The 22,981-nt window shown below is 34.8% G+C and overlaps 1 protein-coding gene across 1 annotated transcript in view; it reads left to right on the top strand.

Annotated features, from left to right (window-relative positions):
* The window catches only part of LOC137407812 (uncharacterized), a 28,951-nt gene extending 17,145 nt beyond the window's left edge, over nt 1–11,806 (top strand). The window contains exons 11-16 of the mRNA XM_068094191.1: nt 1,325–1,464; nt 2,184–2,286; nt 4,718–5,013; nt 7,637–7,794; nt 8,485–8,533; nt 11,353–11,806. Coding sequence (XP_067950292.1) covers nt 1,325–1,464; nt 2,184–2,286; nt 4,718–5,013; nt 7,637–7,794; nt 8,485–8,533; nt 11,353–11,439 — 833 coding nt within the window. The 3' untranslated portion in view covers nt 11,440–11,806. The remainder of the gene's footprint in view (nt 1–1,324; nt 1,465–2,183; nt 2,287–4,717; nt 5,014–7,636; nt 7,795–8,484; nt 8,534–11,352) is intronic.
* Nucleotides 11,807–22,981: the final 11,175 nt, after the last annotated feature.

Raw genomic sequence — 22,981 nt, 5'->3', positions numbered from 1 at the left:
AGAAGAGCTTAGCACAGTCGTTCTCATTGACCTTATCAGGAGCTTCTCACCACTGTTGTAATTTGATGAGGCCATACTCATCGCATAGACTTTTGTACACTACACTTGCAACATGATTATGCTGATCAGTGTCTGCATTGCTTGCTAGCTGCTTGCATTCATTGATGATGCATTGGATGGTCTCTGGGAAATCCTTACGCAGACTTTGTCTTCGAGCATTTTAATGTGGTAGATCTTGGTTTTAGAGTTGCCTAGTTGGGATCACTTGATCATGGACTGCCATGATGAGCAACTATGTATTGGCTGGTGACCTTAGCTCAGCCACATATATGCTTTCTAGAGATTGCCGACCTTAAATACGTGTCAGTGGTAGGCACCGTAGAAAGGTTTGGTGTGGCAGTCGTGTTCCACATAATCAGTGTGTAATTCCATAGTCACAGCAATCGAGTGAAGTTCAGCTAGCAACTTGCCTAGGTGAATTTTGGAGACTTTATGTTTTACAATGGAGACTTTATACTATGTTTTTTTTCGTTTACTGTCTGATGTACATTTTAGAGCCCCCTGCCTCTATTTTCTTTATTAAGATATAACCAAGCAGTATCAGACTTTGCGTGGAGTGTTTCATGCAGGGTCAGCAGCTTGGGAGTTGGGGTCTGTTTCCTTGATGGATTCCCAGTTCACCGTAATATGTCTACCGGGTACCTAACTACTGGTAGTGCATAGCATTTATTGCTGTGACTTGGTTCTTAGCATTGACCTGGCACTGTTGGTCCTGCCAAACACTTTCTTTTTTTTGGTAAATAAAATACACTTGCATAAATGTGTTTACTTGTGACACACTTTGGCAGCAAGTAAATAAATTTGCTACCAAAGTGCGACGCACTTGCAGCAAGTACTACACACTTTAGCTTCAAGGTTGATGTCACTTTGAATACTCTCTCAGTACTTGTACCTGTCTTATATATACTTGATGGTACCAGTTATCATTTTCAGGTTATCTGCATGCACAGTATAACCGTTCTTGAGGATTACCTTCTTCATTTTTCAATGCCACAAGTCATTCCAATATCCTTGCTGTAGACCAGAGTAAGTTGCATTGGTGAACCAATGTTCATTACGAGCTTTACATACAGCTTAGTGTCACCCATGTAGAAGGGGTAGTTTATCTTGGTGCCACATATAGGGCCTCTACTAGCACATTTCTAAGAGAGTTTAGACATAAGCTGAAGAGCAGCAGTAATAAGGAGGGCAACATTGATAGATGAAACTCTTGATATTGAAATAGGCCAGATTCATGCTATTATTCTTCAGTTCTGTCTTTCAGTGGATCATCGACTTCTTGATGATTGTCATATGGGTAGAGTGGACATTGCACAACCTAAAGCCTGGTTCCCATATCGGCTGCGAGACCCCGGCGGTAATCTTGCGCAGAAAAAGCTTGCGACGCTAGGCTCGGTGGCTTCGGTTTGCATAAAGCTGCATCGCTAATAATCGCATTAAAAAAGTTCGCTCGCCATTTGTTTAGAAATTGCTGACCTTTACCTTTACAGAGAATTTTGAGAAGCTTTTTGCCTGCAGCTCTTTGCGAAAGTTGAACAGCGCTGAACTCTTGCATTGACCGCTGGCAACTACCGGCGGTACTTGGCGCGTAGGTTCACATTTCACCACTGATAACCCTGCGGTGCTGTCGCCGTTGCTTGCGACGTATATAGGAACCAGGCTTTAGGCTCTCAAAGATCCGGCTATGGAGAATAGAGAGAATAAAGTTATAAGCTTTTTTATGTAGTCATTCAAAGCCACAGCAAGATTGGTAGGCCTATGCCTCATCTTGCTGTCTTGAAAGACTGTCCAATACATTTGCAGCTGATGTTTGGCTACTCGGGTGTTGCATCCCATTCCTTTATTAGAACTAATCATATGCTGACTCATGCACTCATTTAGTTTGTCTGCACCTTTGAGAGCAGTTTCCGGAGAGCATGTTATTGGCTGGTAGTACTTGGGTAGCAGCCCCTGTTTTAGGTGCTTTATCACAAGTACAGTTCATCCTTTTTTGAGTCATTATGGATAGTCATCTTCTTCTATCAGGCATTCATCTGCTCTGCCATTCTAGTGTGTAATGCTGTCAATTTCTTCAAATAGAACGCTTGGATCATGTCAGGTTCATCTGCTGCCCGGTTCTTCAGACGCTGCACTCTGCACTTAGTGTCCGTTTCAGGGATAATGAGTCTTTGATGGGCCACAATGTGTTCGTGGCTCTCTTTGAGCCTGTTCAGCCAATCAGCAGTGGTGTTATGACTAACTTCTTTTGCCCAAATGCCCTTCCATAACTTTGAGGTGCTAGATTTTGGAGAAACTGGCATTAGTCTGCAGTTTACCTCTGAGCTGGAAACATACTCCTGATGGACTATGGGTAAACAGATTTTTTACTCTCTTGTTATCTCACTCTTCGGTGTATCAGCTTAGTGGTGCTATTACCTCCTGTTTGGAAGATTCTAGAGCTTCCTTTGCGGCTTCTTTATTTGAACACTTCCAGCTGTGGTTTGATCTTTTACTGAATCTGCTAACCTTCTTCTGCAAACCCTTGATCTTATTTCAAATGTCAAATGCTAAAAAGGAATAGAAGTTTGATGCTTGGCTGAAGAGTCACCTCCGCTAGGATGCTGGCTGCTGAACTGTAGCACATTAGTCTCAGCGGTTGATATTGTTAGGATGGATTCCTGTGCTAGATTAATAACTTATAGCAGCTTCTTAGATGCGGCCATTGCAGATTCTCCATTATGGTATCCTGCTTTCATGGTCAGTAGCAGTTAAGATCTTGTTAATTAACTTCTCTCTAAATTCTTTGACCCTCAAATCAAGGGTGTAAGCTTCAAGATCCGTCCTCTTCAACAAATGAGTCAATGTAAGATGTTGGGCCTGTTTTCCAGCTCACTGTTTCCATGACGCACCTGCCCCCCATCATGCGCATTTGGAGTTGTGCACAAATTGTGTTACCATGCAAATTAAGTGTTTCTATAGATGTTCGCATGATGCGGATTGACTTCGGCGTCTTACTGAAAAAAGGTAAGGAGTTGTACACAATAAGTTAGTAATTAGCGACGTACATGTTAACAACGCACGTGTTAGCATCGCAAGCTCAATCAAGAAAGAGCGACGGAAGTATTAAAAATGTTTAAAATTGAATAGTTGGTGTGGTATTTTAATGTGCATCATTCGCGAGTGCTGTTTTCATTATTCGCAAGCTTCGACTAAGTTTTGCAAATCGCAAAACCTGCTTACCATGCGGATTTATGCCATTTCCATGATGCGGTTAACTTGTGAATTGGCTCAAATTTGCGCATCACGGAAACATAATGCAGATGGTGTGCTTAGGCGCACATTCTTTTTTGGTAGAGGTCACTTGGCAACCTTTCATCTGACTTCATCTGCCTTAAATTATGATATCAACTGTTTTCTGACTATCATCATTGCTGCAAGTTATTTAGCTGTCAGTGGCAATTAAGAGCAAATCAATATCCGCAGTTGTCACATCCACCTCAAGTAGCCCCACTTCTGAAGTTCACTCATAGAGTAGCACTGCACAAGGTTTATGTTTTCAGTCTGGGTCCATTTAGTCTATTTTGGACCAGTAGCCCATTTGACCTGCTTCATATTTTTCTGGCTAGTAATGTAATGTATTAGGCCAGCCTACTCTTGGACCACAAAATAAGCTGGCTTGCCACCTTTAATAACATACAGGCTGTAGAACAGACTATTTTCTTAGGATATGCAATTTTACAGCAACCTGTAATTTTTATTTGTTTAACTTGTCTCATTTTATTCTTTACTGATTCAAAACTTAATTTTGCTAGCATTTTGTATTTTTTAAATCAATACATAACAATATAATTAACTGTTCATCATTCAGTATTTAAAAATCTTTGAAAACTTTTTATTTTTAAATATTTTAGTTTAGCATTTTTAAAAAGCTCTATGCATAAATTACTAAATGCAACACATGAGAATAGAAGTTCATACCAAAATAAAGTTTTATCCAACTGTAAAAGCTTTACCCTGATTATTGCTTAACTGTGAATGTGAAATACAGCGCATTTTTCAGCAGTTTTTAACTTAAATTTAAGTTAAAATCAAGCAGAGTTTAACTCAAATGATCTTAGCTTACTATACACCTGCACATTTAACAATAATTTTTAATCTTGCATTAAACTAATTTCAGTTCCAATTTTTTTTTCGGCTTGGCTTTTTTGTCCCGCTTTCTGACTCACTTTCATTTTCATTTTTAGCTGGCCTTTTTAAAAATTTTTTAGACTAATTTGAAAAGAAATACTTTTTGCATATTTGGTCACATAGCGCTTGCATTGAGAACCATCTTAGATGCTTGTATCTCAAGTTTGTCTCATATCTGAAGACAAAAACTTTCTCAGAATTTTTCTCGTATCTCAAATAGGTTGTATGTCGGAACACTCATATGTTGAGGTATGACTGTACAGATTATTATTCAGTGCTCTTTCAAACAAAAACAATTTGAAATTTCAGAGAGCAAAATTGCATTCAAAATGTATGCTAAAATAACTTTTTTCTTGCATGGTTTCAAAAGTATCTAAGATTTACAAAACAATAAGTGAACCACCATTACTGTTTAAAAAGACTTTGAAACCAAGTTCGTGGTTTAGCGTTATACTTTCACAATTAAGAATGCTGATGTGTTCATTTTTAGTTTGCTCAACACTAAATGAAGACTGCAAATGTTCGGTGCAGCATTCAACTGCTTGCCACTCAGCAGTTTTACACTCCATATGCAACATCGCTACAAACAGTTGCATCTGTGACCCGTCTGCTTATAAGGAAGAGGATGGAAAGTGTGTACTAAGCAACCATTTTGTCATAGATGGACGTACGGTTTCTCCCTTTTACCTTTCTGCCCAAAGTACAACTAACTTTCACTCAGTAGAAAATATTGATTATGATAGCACAAGCGTTTCTGCAAACGGATACTATCTTCATGCTGCCGGGGTAAGTTTAAAACGCAAAATGAGAGTGTAATTTATTTTGCATGCTTCATAGACAAATACTTGTTATAAGCCAAATTTGATTAAAACTTGCGGTTTTTGAATATTAATTTAGTATTGTTAAAAAGCACTATGTTATAAGTCACTAATTGTAAAGCATGACAATATATTTTAGAAAAACAAAATTTCTAAATTAAATTTATTAATAGGAGCTCCAAACAGCAGACAATGTTGAGATTACTTGAAGAAATGAACATAGTGGAACTCAATGAGATGTAGTATGCCTTCAGGTAAATTGAAATTGTAAAATTCACAAGTTTTCGTAGTCCAATGAACTTAGGTTTCTAATAAAAGAGTTATTAATGAGAAGAAAACAATTCTTTTAAAAACAAAAACGATTTCCATTGCAAGAAACTTTATAGTGAACAGTGATTCTTTAAATCAGGGGACAAAGAGACCAGCGTTAAAATTAAAATCATCAGATTTTTAAATGCTTAAAACGATTGTAGGAAGCAACTGAATGACAGTATACTGCAAAGTTGCTAAAGTGGCTCTAATTAATTCAAAGTTTTATTGATACTGAATTAAAAAATAAACAGTAAAATTAGCTACTAAAATATTTTTTGAAGGCCAGCAACTGCAGAGTAAATTCAAGCAACTCTCTTTTGTTTGCTTTCCTAGCAGACTTTGTTATCTGGCGTACATGTACATGCAAATAGTTGCTTTTATTGACAGCAAGTTTCTATATGCCGCAGCAATAAAATAAATAAAACTTTCTGTAAGTCAGCTGAGTTTTGCTGACTTACAGTTTACTAAGTAAAAATTGAATAACAACAGCTGTCTTCTTTGCTAAGGTCAGCTTAAGAATGCTGCCAAAGTTTTCTTTAAATTATAAAATTGCGAGTATTAAAAGTGAGCTTACACAAAATTCTAATAGGCTTCAACAGAAACTATCGGGATTTTTCTATCATTTGGGATTCTTTTGGTTGTTTGAGGTGATCTGACTGCCAGGATATTTCAAGATTGAAATCGACAAAACTTGTTTGTGATTGAAAAGTTCAAATTCAAACAAAAGTGTGATTATGATGTCCATAGTTGCACTTCAGCAAAGAGACTGACAGATTAGAGACACGTAACGCTGCAACTTCAACGCCACAGCTGATATCAATAGCGAGACAGACAGGCAGCCGTTCAACTAGTGGCTCCATTTTGGCACAGACTTTTCTTCCGAGTTTTTTAACCGAGATCATGTTTTCAGGCTTTCAGATTACTTAAAACAACAAAAACAATTGCAAACGATAGAAAAATGTTAATACCTTCTAATAATATCTAATAAAACTTTCTTTAAGCTTGTGTTTAAGCCTGCCGTTTCACGTGGTTTCATGTGGTTTTATGATTTCTAATGAGATAGCTCGCAGCGCGTATGTAGATTTTTAACGCAAAGTGTTCCAGTGCTCTTATTGACAACTCATGTTCATTGATCGCAATTGTCCTTAATGCAAACAAAGGCACATTTTTGAGTTTTTCTTGATATTTTTCTTAAGAGCCCGACAACGATTTGAAACCAAATATTTTCGCTAATTTAGTAGATGACATGGACCATATGCATAAATTTAAATATAATTGGCTAAAAATTTTGAAATCGCATCCAGTTTGTATTGCCTAATAAACACAAGAAGTCACAAAATGGAATTTATTGATATAGATTTTAGTATAACTTGGAAATTTTGCAAAAATGCAAATTTAAGCTTGTTAGCAAGTAAGTTAACCTTACTCAAACATTCAGTTGGAAAAAATCTCAATTTGATAAAAATATAAATTAAATCATAGAGCTCCGTATACTTTTTTAAAATAGAGTACTAAAAGAGCTTGAAAACCTTTTACTACAGAAAGGCTGAATATAACTTATAAAAGTTTTAGAATTCATAATTCAATAATGCCACAATTACATAGAGTTAGAGCTTCAGGATTTCCAATAATTACCAGATGATTTGATTTTGCAAATAGATTACCGATATTATTAACATCACATAAAAAAACTTGTTCATTCTTGTTAACATTTTTGTATATTTTAACTTAAAAAAAAACTGTTTTGTGATTGTGATAGTCAAAAATATTTATTTCATGAATGCTCATGTACGTGGAGGCCATGGAATAAGCTTATCTTAGGACTAGAAGGCCAACGCGTTATAGTTCTAATATCGCTCACTCTAAAAATCGTCAGGTGTGAGATAAATCGCTATTACATGATTTTATCATATATACTACTAGCTGTGCCACCCGGCACAGCTAGTAGTATATATGACAGGCTATATTGGCAGGTTAGCAATTCAACTTCCGTAGTCTTGTGGTCAAGGTGTCCGACTGGTGAATAGCTTGGTCTGAGATCGAGTCTTCTTCAGTATGGATTATTCATTACAAGAATGTAAGATCTATAGTCGGATTTCTGATGAACACACGATCTTAGAGCGAGAAATATAGATTGGTGATATTTCCTTAATGGTGGTAATTTTCAAATTGTCTATCTTAACAATTCCCACCAAACAATTAAATCACAGTGAAGCTTTACAGTTACATGAAATACTTAGGTTTGTTGTAATGCTGACTTCTGTTTTCATATGCTGCAGAACTTTTGGGATCGGGTATCAATTGAATCTGAAATGCTGCAAGCCACAGGGTACTGGTGTTTGCACTTTGGAGTAAAACTAAACAACGTACAGGTGAAAACAGAGTATTCGTATGATGGCATCTACTGGTTCTCTCGAACTGGCATCGCAACCTCAAGGTGAATTCTTTTAAATGAATCTTTTTCATTTTTGGCTGTTACAAAATTGCTTCTTGCTTTAGTCTATAATAGCTGCTGTTCACACCTATTTTTAATGCAGAAATAATCAAATTTGTTATTATTAAACTATTATTCAAAGAACAGCGAAAATAAATTTTCGCTAAAAATAAGTTTTATCCTCATGAGGCCCTTTATACTTGTACTTCCAATAAAGTTATACTTGTTGAAACTCAGTGAAACTTGTTATCAAGTTTGCAAGCAAGTTTAGAGAAATCCTAAAAGATTCACAGATGTTACGACCTTCATCGACTTTAAGATGAACTCTAGTAATTCTGGGATATGTAGTACTAAGGTGTTTTTATATTATTTGAAGTCATGAGTTTGTTATTTATGCAGATCACTTGGGTAAAAAAGTGGAAAAACAAAAAACACAAGTTCGAATGAATTTCAACAAAATATTGTATTGAAATGGCAAGCATTAAAACTGCTGATTTTATGAAAATAATTGTTTTTACCAATACATAAATTGGTGTATTAAAAAAACAAACAACTAACTTGAATACAAATTTTTGGGTTTAATATTTTTAAAAATAATTAAAGTTTGCCCTATAACTAAATTTGTTTATATATTAATACATATATAATTTTAAGCATACAAATTGAATATAAATGAAATTCTTTTCATTTTAGTGCAATTAATTTCTTTTACCCACGAAGCTGGAGATGGTACAACTCAAGGGTATGTACAATAATTACTAAATAATAGCTGTTACAGCCATTCAAATATTTAATTTAGATGTAATACATTTATGTGTGTTTACTTTAATTCTTTTGCTCCCAAATTAATTTCCTTTGCAGAACATAATTACGTATACAGTAAAACCTAGTCTTTGAGAAGAGCAGAAAAAACTGTCATGACCTTTGAACTACATGCTCTATAAAAGATTTTTGATACAAAGTTCAATTGACCTACAATTAGCGGAAACCTTCTTAGCTGTAATGTGTCTGCCATGACTGGTCATCGCTAAGAAAAAGTTGCAATAACAAATTGTGGCGGACGTTGCATTTACTTTATTTACTCCTATATGCCTTATACTGTCTTGTCCTTTTAAATATCGTGATTCATCTCCCCTGTCTGTTGTATATGCTTATTTCTTATTACTCTGTACGTTTTTAATCGGCGACGCCAATAATTATTTAATCATACTTATACTTCTTTTTATATTATTATTATATTCAGTTTCAACCGTGTGCTATGTTTTTACTTGTTTTTGTACACATCCACCTTCCTTTTATATGGTAGTAAGTTGGGTGACTTGGCAAGATGGGCCAGGCTCCCAGGAGAGTTGTGAATGCCTCTGTTGTATATTGATTGTGGTGCTTACAGTCAAATACAAACTTATTCACTTTGAACTCATACACTCTTTCTCTGCCTGAAACAGGGGTGGATTGCAGTAGCCAGTTAAGGGAAGGCGCTTGACCTTAACATAATAAACTTATTGCAAAGAGAAACTACGCTCAAAATGGGATGTAAACATAGTTTCTATTGGCTCAACACATGCAGATAATTGTTTCCTTTCACATAAGTACAGATACGATAGGCTGTATACTTGACTACTCACTAATCAGAAATGTTTGGTACGAAGTCTAGTAAAGCTGCACCCGTGGCTCTTGGCCATGCGCCAAAGCAAAGCTTGTGAGTAACTCGACGATTGTGAGTAGCTTGAGGCTTGTAGTGGCTAAAGAGTTAAGACCCGTGCACACTATTGCTAATATCGACGATTAGCTGTGCGATTGACTGCAACGATTGGCTGCTATGACGCCATTTTGCCATGAGCAGCCAATGCAATCGTTGCTAGCGACGATGCGATAGAATTTTAACACGTTGAACTTTGACACCAATAATCGTAGCTGTAAGCATCTTGGCTGGCTGTTTTTTGACCGCACCAGAGCCAATTTCAACAGTTGTGAAGATTGGTCTCAATTCATATTCGCAAGCATGGCGAAGAACTACGCTGGTGATGAGTTGCATAATCAAATTATTAAAAGATAACAAAAGGACTCCCGATATCGCCAATGCAATTTCATAATTTCTAATTGGTTGCTGGTTAGCGATCACCTACAGCTAATCGCTCATAGTGTGTCCACGTTATCGTTGGTGATGACGTAAAAACAGCTAATCGTTGCAGTCCATCGTACAGACAAACTTGATTTAAGTGATAGTGTGCACAGGCCTTTAATAAGATTAACTGCGATGAGAGTGTCCAAGAATTTTATATCCTATGTAGATGAAGATTGTAACATGAAGATTGCGGATATAATAAATACAACATCTTGTAAGATGCGAATTATAATAGCATCATCTAGGTGTTTTACTTTTGAGTAGCAAATGGTAAAATTTTGTACCATATATACTCGCCAATACATCGTACCTGTACATACATATAGGTCATGCCTCTAATTTATAATTGTCAAAGTGGCTATCCGTGATTGAACCAAGTTTAGCATAATAATCTGAGTTAAGCTAAAACCAATCCAATCTACTGGTAGGTGTTACAAAAACCGATGCATATAATAAAAAGCTCAATTTTATAAGTCTAGAAACTATACGTTATGATGAGCCATTATATTATGCGATGGAAGTATTTTGCGTACACAAAATAAAAACACAGCAATGAACTCAAAAAATTAAAGAGGATCAAGGTCTCTCATCATGCTCTATTGGTGACATTGCCTAAAAAGATAGGATAAACGCACTGTTAAATTTGAATTTTTTTTAGCAGTATCAGGCCAGTGGGCAAGTAGAAATCTTTGATGAATACATGTATTATAGTTATGCATAAGTTAGGCTTTACAAACTTAATAATGTAACTTAACAAATTTAATTTAACTTACTTTACAACCTCATCATATCTATGAATCTTTTTATTTTTTGCTAGTCTTTTGTTCTTCTGTCATCATTGTGTCTAATTATAGCAATTAAAACCTACCAGTAACAAATCCGCTTGACAGAGGATTTGATCTCAACACCTCCAGCTCTGCAGATCAGCAGTTTAATTCGCTACACGCCAATCATTCAGCTGACCATAATGATGTAATAATTGTCATGACATTCATTACATTGGCTGAAATACTTACACTTACAGTGCTTGGAGTTATTAACAAACACGTAATGATTATTAAGCTGGCTTCAAACACAGCTTTTGTTTTAGTAAAAATTATTTAGACTGATTACTTATAAGTTAAGTTACTCAAATTTGTTGAGTAATTATTTTATGAATTGTGCAACACATAGCATTCAAGTAGCATTTTTATATTTCTGAGTCATCACAATCACTAATTGGTGCAACTTGGGGACAGCGATGACTTTACATTTATGTTCAATGGAAGATTACGACTGATTTTATTTATCAATTTTTTATCATAACCGATCACTTACAACTGAATTTTTGGTAAAAAAAGTGCAACCTATCCATGGGTTTACTTGAATACAATAACTCATATTGCCAAAAAAAAATTAAAGTAATAATAAATTACTTGATTTATATTCTTTTGCAGAATTTGAAGTTCAGAATCACATCATCTGCCTACACTATGAGCTCATGGTCTGTCTCTCTTGACTCCCTTGTCCTTGAACTCTGCTAATATAAACAGCATATACATGCATAGCGACAGGTGACAGAGGCTCGTTTTTGTATCAAGTGCAAGGCCTGTCTTTTGAACTTGATTTCGTTTAGTTTAGTACAAGCCGAACACTCTGTTTTATGACTGTCTGGAATACTACTATATCTAAAGGTTGATGGTTTCTATTTATCACTGGTTTTTTTAATTGAAAACTGAGTCCTTCCATGTAGAATAGGTTATATACTATATAAGTTATACTTATAAGTTAGTTATTTTTGTTGCATGATTATTCTTGATATATTTTGCAAATATATTATGTGTTTGACAATTACGTTTAGAATTGCACCATTTTCTCATTTGAAGTTGGTTGTAATACATACATACTTGTCACTTCAAGAATTACTCATTATGATCTCTCACAGTGCATGGAACTGCCAAGTGTATTAACAGAGCTATAATAAGAACAATGCCCATCTGACTGAAACCCTGGCTGACGATTAAAAAAATTGCATCATACAGGGTTCCAACTGGTGACATTCTGCTTGGTAGACCGACACTGTAAGACCGATCAGCCGCCTCGTAGTATTTCACAACAGTTATACGTATACTTATTCTCCTTACATTATCAGAACACCTGACTGACAATCTCTCACATACACTAGACTACCAGGGTACTTGCACTAAATATAATCTGAAACCTTGCTTTATTATTTTAAACTGTAATTACTCTGCAGATATGATTGCATATTGCAAGAATATTGCATATCTATCAGATATCTGTTGGTAACTTGATAAAATCTTCCACTAAGAGTAGGCATATCAAAAAAGAGTAAAAACTTATTTTATCTAGAGAAAATCTTTGGCAAAAGTTTTCTTTAGATGATAAAAAACAGGCATGTTTTTTAATATGAACTATTTTTGATTTAATTTGGTTAAACTGAAAAGTCTGCTCTAAATCACAAATAAATTTTTTGCAGATGAGATAAATTTAATCTTTGAATTTTTGTTAAAGAGACTTCTATATTTTAAAGTTGGCAGAAATAAAATAGAGCAATAGCCATTTTGTAATAGTTGATGCGGGACTGTGAATGCAGTAAGTTGTATCACTCTGGAAAAGAACGCATTGTTGTTAGAAATATACTACTAAACATTTCTAAACAACAGATAAGACTAGAAATGTTTTTATAGACTGATGCTATTTGATGGAGGAAGCATGAGACGCCATAAAGGTACTCCTGTGGCAATTTAAGCATGCATTTAGACGGACAGACAGTTTGATGTTTTCAGCTGCTTGTAGTTTCATCTATTTTACAAATAATTTGGTCTCAACTAAAATAACTGCCACTGCATGTCTTTAACTAGAGTCTTTACTATAACAAGAGGCGTTTCTATCCATCTGTCTTAAGCCCGGTTCCCATATACGCCGCAAAGCACCGGCGACAGCACTGCAGGCTATTGCGGTAAAATGGGAACCTACACGCCGCGGATCGCAGTGCACCGCCGGTGAATGCCGGCGGTCAATGCAAGAGTTTGCGCATGTTCAAATTTCGCAAACGGCCGCAGGCAAAACATTCTCGAAATGCACTGTACGGGTAAAGGTCACCATTATAAGAACGGCATGGCGAGCGAAAGTTTTATTTGATTACGCAATTATGTTTACGGTATTATTAACGATGTGGCTTTATGTGAACATTGAACTGCGCCGAGCACTGCAAGTGTTTTGCTGCGCGATATTACCGCCGGTGCTTTGCTACGTATATGGGAACCAGGCTTTAAGCCACAAGTGTAAGTCGAAAAAAAATTCCATCTTGCTGGATTTGAACCCTGAACACTCAGCTTGCTTAGGAAACTCTTCAACACCTGTCTTAATCTACAACCATTTAACTTTCCGGAATAATTGGCATGATTGTCTCTCACAGCACACTTGATTGTCATGGTACTAGTACAGACAATATGTGGATTCTGTCAAGTGTCAGCTTTTGTAAAGCGAGAAAACAACTCGAGCATCATTGATGTATAATGTTTTATATGTAAAAATAAAATTTAATATGACTTAATGGCACATCTCCTGGTTTTCAGTTTACTGAACAGCATAATATTTATGTTTTTATAGTATAGTATAATGCTGCCAAAGGTGTAACAATGTCAAGATTATGTCATCTTCGCATAAAAACATTGTGTAAATTTATTTAGTTTTATGTAGATTATATGCCTTGATTAGTTTTCAATGTTTATATGAATGTGCCGTTTAATATCATAAAATAAAAATTTTACCCGATCTGTGATGTATATGTAAGAGTGACAAGTGTCACTGAGCTCATCGTTTATTGACCAATTTGCCAAATGTGTGTTTTGATTACTTTTTTATATTGCTGAAAAGTAACTGTTAACGTCTGTGTTCTTCTATGATGATGTGAAGGTGCATCTACAATTATGTATATGCAATAAAGGTAGTTTTCCTTTAACAAGGTATTTTGTTCCAGAAAACTCAACGATGAACAATTTTGTTGTTAAATAGCTTTGTGCCATTTTTCATCAATCGGCAATATGGTGTCTTCTACTGTTTTCCTTAGTAAAGCCTTAGTTACTGTTTTGGTAGTTAGTAAAGTCTTATTTAATATGCTAGTAATATATTTCAATATTTTAAAACTTAGACTAAACTACAATATCAGAAAGAATGGGCCTAGCCTTTTCGCCATCATACAACAATACGTATGAGGACAAAAAGGCCAGTACTGCACATACGTACAGTACTAAGTACCGTGAAACACTGGAAGGCAGTTGATTGGTGTTACAGTGTTGGTCTACCACCCTGAAAGTCAAAATTTTGAACCCTGAATTTTTTTAACCTTCAGCCAGGGTTTCAGTCAGATGGGCATGGCTCTTATTATAGCTGTGCTAGTACACTTGGCAGTTCCATGGATTGTGAGAGATCGTAATGAGCAACCACCATGTGCATAACTAATAATTGACAACAGTTATTTTTCAACAGTGTGAAAAAGTTTAATACAGCATGTAATAAGCACTGTACATACTGTATTTTTTGTTTTTTATTATTTATCCTTTTATTATATAATACAACATAAACAGCTGTATTAAGTGTAAAGTATTAATTGGATAGAGTGGGGATTAGAGCATGACTAACACAGGAAGATACTGACTGAGAGATGGGAGAGGGTAGCTGTGTTGCCTTAACCGACTTACTATATGTATCCTAACTTGCTATACGTATGCGATACCATACAGTTACACTCAAAACTGCACTGTCATTGTACAGTCGTAATTAGAAGGAGTTTGTGTTACAGGAATATTGGAACAGTTTTATAGTCTGTCGTTTTCCGAGTTGTCAGTAAACAGGTACCTTGTTAAATGAGGACTACAAAAAATTTACTATATTACCAAAAACGGTCTGGTAGAAATCCCGTGATTGTGCGTACAATCTTTTGTGCTGATTCAAATACACTCTATGTCTAGGTTTTAATCATTTGTCAAAAACAAGCTTTTTTCTTAATGCATTGTGTTTTACTGCACAATATGTGTCAATATCTAGAACATTTTCAAATTTGCTAATAATTTTGAGTCTATTCAAAATACTACTGTGTTATAGTATATAACATATAACAGTATATACAGTATATGAACATGACAACTAGTAGTAGGTGAATTATAAATGAAATTTTATTTCTGATACTCAAAGGGAGAAATAGATAGTCTCGAGAGATTGTGCTTCCTGTATGTGTGTCTGTCTTAGTGGCTTTGACCTACTTTTGAAGAAATTAATCGTGGATCAAAAACTTCTCTACTAGTGATGTAATATGTGCAGCAGTTACGATAAGTACCACAGCCTTAAATAAAATTTCTTCTGCGTATTCATGTTTCTTCAATTATTTAAAACGTAAAAATTAACTTGCACAAACGCTTTGTAGATTTTACCAGAAATTATTGGAAATTTTCTATCGTTTGCGATTGTTTTGGATGTTTGAGATGAGGAGAGTACGATTACGGGGATCTGTAGTTGCAAAGAGACTGACAAAATAGAGGCTCACAATGCTGCAACTTGAATGCAATAAGTGATATATGCTATTATGCTATACATGCTAATCTATTGCACTGGGGAACAACAGATTATAATTGACCTGATGCCGGCAAAGGCTACTAGCAGCAATAAGAAAAGCATTCAACCTCAAATGTCTTCCTCTGTTCAAGTAGAAATCTAATCAAACAAATCTGGTATGATCAAGATTTTCCATATTCAAAGTTTTATAATTTATTTTGAATTTAAGATTGTGATTGTAGATTATTTTACTGCTGAAACATGCACATGTGTTCATTAAAAATCTTTGAAGTTGGTTACTTTGACATCTAAACAATGTCACTGCATCAAATGTTTATTTTAATTTTGTAAGACTATTTATAGCGTAATTGTCTAGAGATTCTTACTAAGGAACAACAGACTATGATTGATCTGATGCCTGCAAAGGCTACTGGCAGCAGTAGGAGAGGAATTAAACCCGATTTTTTTCTTCTGTCTAATTAGGAATGACAATAAATCTAACGTGATCATGTCAAATAGGTATCAGCTGGAAGGTGTTGTATTTTTAATCATCACAATTAAGCATGTGCCAAACCAGTATACCCAAAAACACTTTTGTTCAAAACCGATACTCGGTGTAATACTGATACTTTTTTGGTAAAATTTATCAAAATTTTGTGCAAACTCATCAAGGTCAAGTTCAGGGTTGGCCTCATTTTGAAGTATTTTTTTCCAAGTGTTATTGAGATCACATAGTGTATGCTTTGCTCACTTTCGTTCTCCTGAAACACAGACAATCATAAGTAGAATGGACTTATTTAATCCACACAAATGATGGTTCACCTAACAATTACCGAAAACATCTATCGAAATCAAGTTACCTTATGTAAGGCATACACTTTACATATCTTCACCGCAAATCTTACACTATATAAGTTTACTGTCCATGTCGACTATCGAGGACTAGCCAATCAGCAACAGAAGGCTGAATATGTAAACAAACAATCATAATCTAGTTTTAATCTCTGCAGCTAATCCATTTGTGGAAGATTATCTTCCTAAACTCCATCTGACTCACTTGTTATTGTGTTTACCTTATGATTAGCCTTTTCTTTAGGCTTGCTTAGTCTTTACAAATACTTAAGGATGCACTTGCACACAATTTTAGTAGATTTTATTAAAAAATGCCGGCATTTTTCTATAATTTGCGACTGTTTTTGGTGTTTGAAGTAATCTGACTGGTTGAGTTCTCTGAACTCTAAGGAACTCTTGAAGTCATCTTTAGAAGTTCAATGAACTGTAATAATATATATTTCTTGTCATAATATAACATTTGTTTGCTGAGTTGATTGCTGCAGCTGCTTTTAGTATTTTGAATAGGCTTTTATAGGTTCAACTTGTCCGGAATGCATCGGCTTAGATTTGGAAAATTTTGGTTGTATCACTATATATGTAAAAAAATGCAAAAAAATACCTATTATCTCACCTTGCATATCACAACCCAACACAAAAATGTTTCTGATTAGCTTTTCGACAGCTGTAAAGTATACACAACTCCGACCCTTGAGGTGATTTAAACTTTTTTTTACTATAATAGGTGCTGTGTCCGTTCATTTGTTCATCTGTTTGAGCCACATTATGAGGTTAAAGAAGACTGCGTTCAACAAGATTTGATTCTATGACTTCTACCCTGGTAGACTGATACTGTATCACCTGTCCCACTGAACCACCTTTCATACCAGATGAACTGTCAGGGTACTAGTGTTACTAATTTGCTTCAAGCACCGCAGTAAATTTTTAGCATCAATTATCTGATAATGATTTTTTTTCAAAACCAGAGACTCCTTTAAAGAACATAACAGCTTATGAAACAACCTTAAACCACTGTGATATCAGATATTTACAGATAAAACAGGATTAGGGATGACATCATCAGTTACCCTGGCATACGACTCACAGCCGTTTCCTTTGTAGCATTCCATGGCTTATAATTTACCACTTGAAAACCATCACCAAGTTCTTTTTGCTGCGGTTTGAACCACTTTATGAGAATTTCAAAGTTAAAATCAATACTGACCCAATCAATTATAACTGAAATCAATTTTGGAGAAAATAAATTTTTTTTTAATAAAAATACTAACTTGATATTTTCAAGCTTCCAAACTAGTTTTAATTTTGTTGATGCAAAATTTTTTTAAACCTGTTTTGTTGTTGAAATATTTAGTTGAAACATTTTTTGCATATTTTTTCAGGTTTTTACAGTATTTTTCACTTGTCATGGAAGTTTCTCTGCCTCCCTGATGCAGTTTGAACCGGTGAGAGATAGCATTATTCAGCTTTAATCTCTCAACCAATCTCCCCTACACACTTTTAAAGCTTTACCAAAAAGTAGGCCACCTTCTACTCCTTCTATAGTACCAATTGAGAAAAATTTACAATATTCATTCTGTAAAAACTTTTTTCATGTATTCAGCCTATTCATAGAAGAGCTTAACTTTTGGGAAAAACAAGTTTTACAGCCAATACACTAAGTAAAGCATTGCAAAATAATTAAAAAGAGATCTCAATAAGACCATTTATGTTTCCACAAGACGCTTGCTAGAACAAAAAATATTATATCTAGCACAAACGTCATTTGCTGAATAATTTTCCATCAGGTAAAAAACAAGAACATGTTTTACCCTAGAGCAACTATAACACAAATACTTCTTTTATACAAATATTGAGAACAGCTTGGATTAAAAAGATATTCATCAGCTAAAGAAAAATGCTTTTGAAAAGTTTGTTTTGTATTGCAAAAACAAACTTTCTGTTACAAGTTTTTGTCAAAATTCAAGACAGAAATAGTCTGAATTGTCTTTACTCAATTTATCTATGAATAACTAATTTGAAACAAAAAGAGCATAACAACTGAAGACTAATGTCTATAATAAAACCAAATAGATTGGTTTATAGACTTTAGCTTTCAATGATTCATCATTTAGGCTAGTAACTATCGAGATGCGCTTCCTTTAATCAAATGCTAACTTGATTAAAGGAAGGAAGGAACTTGCCCAAAATTTTATTAAATTTTACCAGAAAGTATCGGAATCTTTTTATCATTTGCGACTATTTTTTATGTTTGAGGTAATCTGACTGCCAAGATGTTTCATGATTAAAATCAACCAAACTTGATCGGTGTTAAAACGCTCAGATCAAGGGAGAGTTTGATTACGATTTCTATAGTTGCAAAGAGACCGGCAGAATAGAGACCCATAATGCTGCAACTTGAACGCAATAGCAGATATGAACTATAGTAATGATAGCAACTTCCGACATTATTTTGTCTGCATTTTTTCTGATCATTTCAACTGTGAGGAAGCTTTGTCAAATTTAACTTTGAAACAATTTGGCCGTCAAATCACTTGAAGTATCAAGAACATTTGCAAATGATAAAAAATACCGACACTTTCTGATAAAATCCACTAAAATCTTGTGTAAGTTCGTCTTGAATAAATGTGTCTACAGAGGAAAACACTACAGAAACTTCAAAACTCAGGTATGGCATTTCACTGATAAAAACCTTGTGTGATACTACAGGCATCAAACTGTAAAATAGTGACACCTGCTAATAAAAGCAAATATTATCATGATTAATATCTGTAATTGTAAATATCTGTGATTAGTAAATTATACCCAGCTTTATGTAATAATTTGGAGTTGTCATTTTTCCAGCTTGCTAAAACAATTCAGCAGACACTTTGGACTTCTACGTCAAAAACCGTAAAAGTTTTCAAAATGTTGTTACCCTATTAACACTAGTCGATCATTCCACTCAATTTCTTCCAAATTTTCACCTTTTCTTGAGATGATGTCTGCTTACCACTCTGACTAAGCAAGTTTTGAGGCTTAAATGACAGATCTGGGATTAGACACAGGTTGTTGGTTTTGCAGGAAACGCTAATAATCTTTAAGCTAGAATACCAATTATCTCTGCTGGCTCTCTCACTGCAATCGGAAAGCAATAGGATTGACTGTAGAAATTAGCTGACATGCTTCAGTGAGCTGTTTCCTTGTGGCCCAGGGTATATGGCCTGTGAACGGCAGGCCGAGAGTGAATTCCCAGAAAAGGTTTCTGGTGGTGGCAAAGGACATCTGTCCTTAAATTTCTCTCTCCACTAAATCACAAATGTAGATTAGTATGTACTCTGACAGGCAATTTAAGGGTTTAAACACAGACCGTAAATAGAACTAGATTTTCACGATATGGCGATTTATTTGTTTGGTGACGATTTTTAAGGGAAACGATTCGAAAATTGCAACCAATTAAACAAATATCACCAATATTATAAATAATATAATTGTGTAATGGCAATTTATCTCAGACATGACAATTTTCAGAGTGAGTAATACTGGAACTGAAATGCATGGGCTTTCTAGCTTTATAAGAAGCTCATTCAATGGCCTTCCCTATACACACCGTCATCCATGAAATAAATTTTACAAGTTACCGCAAACAAAAATTAGTTTTTTAAGTTGAAAGATACAAAAAATATTACAACCAATTGATAAGTTTTATTACAATAATAATATCTGATAGATTGCGAACCGTTTATTCGCAATATCAAATGTCCATTTTTTGAAACCGCGAAGCACGCAATAAAACACTGTTGAAGACAGGCTAGAGAGTTGTAGAGAATGGTGTTTAGTCAATAATGGGATCCTTAAAATGATGAAGTATCGCATATTCTTTGCAGCTGCAGGAAGAATACATGATAATAATTTGTGAAATAAGCTGAATATCTCCAGTGTTTCTTATGACGTCACTGTGACTTTGCATAGTCTGTTTAGTGAATCTGTAATGTTCAACTCTTGACAACATAAGAAAGCCTAGACATGTTTACTAACCCTTTTCCAGTTGCATAAAAATCAAGGTTTTTACTAAAGAGATCTTGTTATACTTATAGTAAGTTCCCATAAAGTGATGGTGTAGTGACACCTGGGTGCACCAGTGTCAAAGTTCTATGCTGGGTGACAAGCAGATCATGATTCCATAGAGCACTATAGTAAAAACAGTTGCACGAGACCCTATTTCAAGGCTATATCTTTTACCTATGCGACGCCTACCCGACGCCGTTGCCCGTTAAGGCAATTTTCATGGCACAAAGATGGCGCATTGCTCGGGTGTTTCTCTTCCAAACAGCTACACTGAATCACAACAGAATGAAAGTGACACCGCTTCTTCCATAACGATCTTTGGTATAACCATATAGAGATGTGTCGCTACATTATCCCTCAATAGAAGTTTAGTAATATACTGCAGCGATGGTAAGGCATGTATTGCTAATTCTGTGAACAGGAGGCACAAGCAAAGAAATTTTCTTATTTCTAATAATACAAGCATGCACATACATGTATCATATGCAGGTGTGAGCATATTATTGTGCTTTTGTAAAGTTATACCTAAAAAAGAGGTCAATACACTATATATACCACTAGTAACTAGCGGTATATATAGTGTATTGACCTCTTTTTTATAAACTTTATAAAATTCATTATTGTTCTATAACTGTTATAGAACAATAATGAATTTTATAAATCCCCTTTGCTTATTGCATAGGCCTATGTAAAATCCTTGAAATTACATAGAAATTACAAAAAACACACACATAGAGAGATATGTGTTTAAAGATGATTGTACACAAAATTTCATTTGACTTTATCAGAATTTATAAGTATTTTTCAATAACTTGCAATTTTTTTGGATTTTGAGATGATCTGATTGCCAGAATTTTTCTAGATTAAAGTTTGTGATACTTTTAGATATAATCAACTAGAATCTTGTATAAGTTTATCTTTAACTGTCACCAAGGTAACTCGGTGTTATTGTGGAGTGACCAACATATGAGAATTTAATATATTTGTCAAGTCTTGCCTAAGAGAGAATTACTGAAATCTAAATACAAATCTTATTACAAGATGATGAAATTTTAATAGTTTTAATCTTGGTTTCTTATTAAGGAAGGAGCAAATACAGAAATAGCAGATATTACCCTGAGACAGGTACTAATGTGCAGTTTAAATCTAGGCCTGGAGCATAGTTTCCTTTATACTGGTTATTCATCAAACCTTATTACATTACATGCAGCCACAAATGTTCTCCTAGCTTCAGACAGCACTCCTACAACTAGAGATGAACCTCGAGTTTACAGAAGTTAATGTAATAATTCATAACTTGAATCATAGTCATATTGTTTTGTCGCCTGCCGCCGAGGCAGGACGCTCTTAGCACTCGAGCAGTTCAGCTGAAAACTTGAGTTAATATATCATCATTAATCGCTTATTCACTCGGTAATCCTAGAGCTAGGTAGAGATTTTCCATATTCCAAGTTTCATAATTTCTTTTGGATTTAAGATTGTGATCGTAGATTATTTTACTGCTGAAACATGCACATGTGTCCATTAAAAATCTTTGAAGTTGGTAACTTTGACACTTAAACAATGTCACTGCTTCAATTGTTTATTTTTAATTTTGTAGGACGTTTTATAGCGTAATTGTCTAGAGATTCTTACTAAGGAACAACAGATTGCAATTGATATGATGCCTGAAAAGGCTACTGGCAGCAATAGGAAAGGAGTTCAGCCTCAAATTTCTTCCTCCGCCCAATTAGGAATGCCAACTAATCTGTTAGGATCATGTTAAATAAGTATTTGCTGAAAGGTGTTGTATTTTTACCACGTTACCAAACAAGTATACCTTAAAGCACTTTGGGTTGAAACCCAAAATACCGACAGACACCAAGTCAGCAAACACTGCATTGCAGATCTTAATTTCACTAAAATTCCGACTAAAATTAAACTTAAACAAAATTTTAGTAGATTTTATTAGAAAGTATTAGTATTTTTTATCATTTGTAATTATTTTCGATGTTTGAAATGATAGGACTGTCAGAATGTTATATGATTAAAATCGACAAAACTTGATCATGGTTAAAATGCTTAGAAGAAAAATGCATGCAAAATGATGTCACTAGTTACCATTGTTGCTATAGTTCATATTGGTATCCTATTGATATAGGATATTGCATTGATGTTGCAGTATTACGTGTCTTTATTCTGTCAGTCTCTTTGCAACTATAGACATCATAATCACGCTTTCCATTGATCCAAGTGTTTTAACCGCAAGCAAATTTGGTGGATTTTAATATTGTTAAGATTCTGTTATAATATATGGTAAGATTCACCGCTATCCTGGTAGTCAGATCACTTCAAACATAAAAAAAACAGCAAATGATAGAAAAATATGGATACTTTCTGATAAAATACATGTATATTGAAAGCTTGTGTAAGTTTCCCGTGATATGCATTTCAGACCCTTCCTTACACGCAAAGCAAAAAAACACTATTGACCAAAGTAAGTCAAGCCAATTTCGTAGTTTTGGTACATTAAACAAAATGTAAACAAGGTAATTGTGTTAAAGGTAGCATAAAAATCAAAACGACATTGGACGTAGTTATAACCAAGAAAAACATAGATTTACGTAACCCTCC

The sequence above is a fragment of the Watersipora subatra genome, chromosome 11 (assembly GCF_963576615.1).
Source record: "Watersipora subatra chromosome 11, tzWatSuba1.1, whole genome shotgun sequence".
In the NCBI taxonomy this organism is placed as follows: Eukaryota; Metazoa; Bryozoa; class Gymnolaemata; order Cheilostomatida; family Watersiporidae; genus Watersipora; species Watersipora subatra.
Note: the sequence above shows the minus strand (reverse complement) of the source record. Positions and strands in the feature narration are given on the sequence as shown.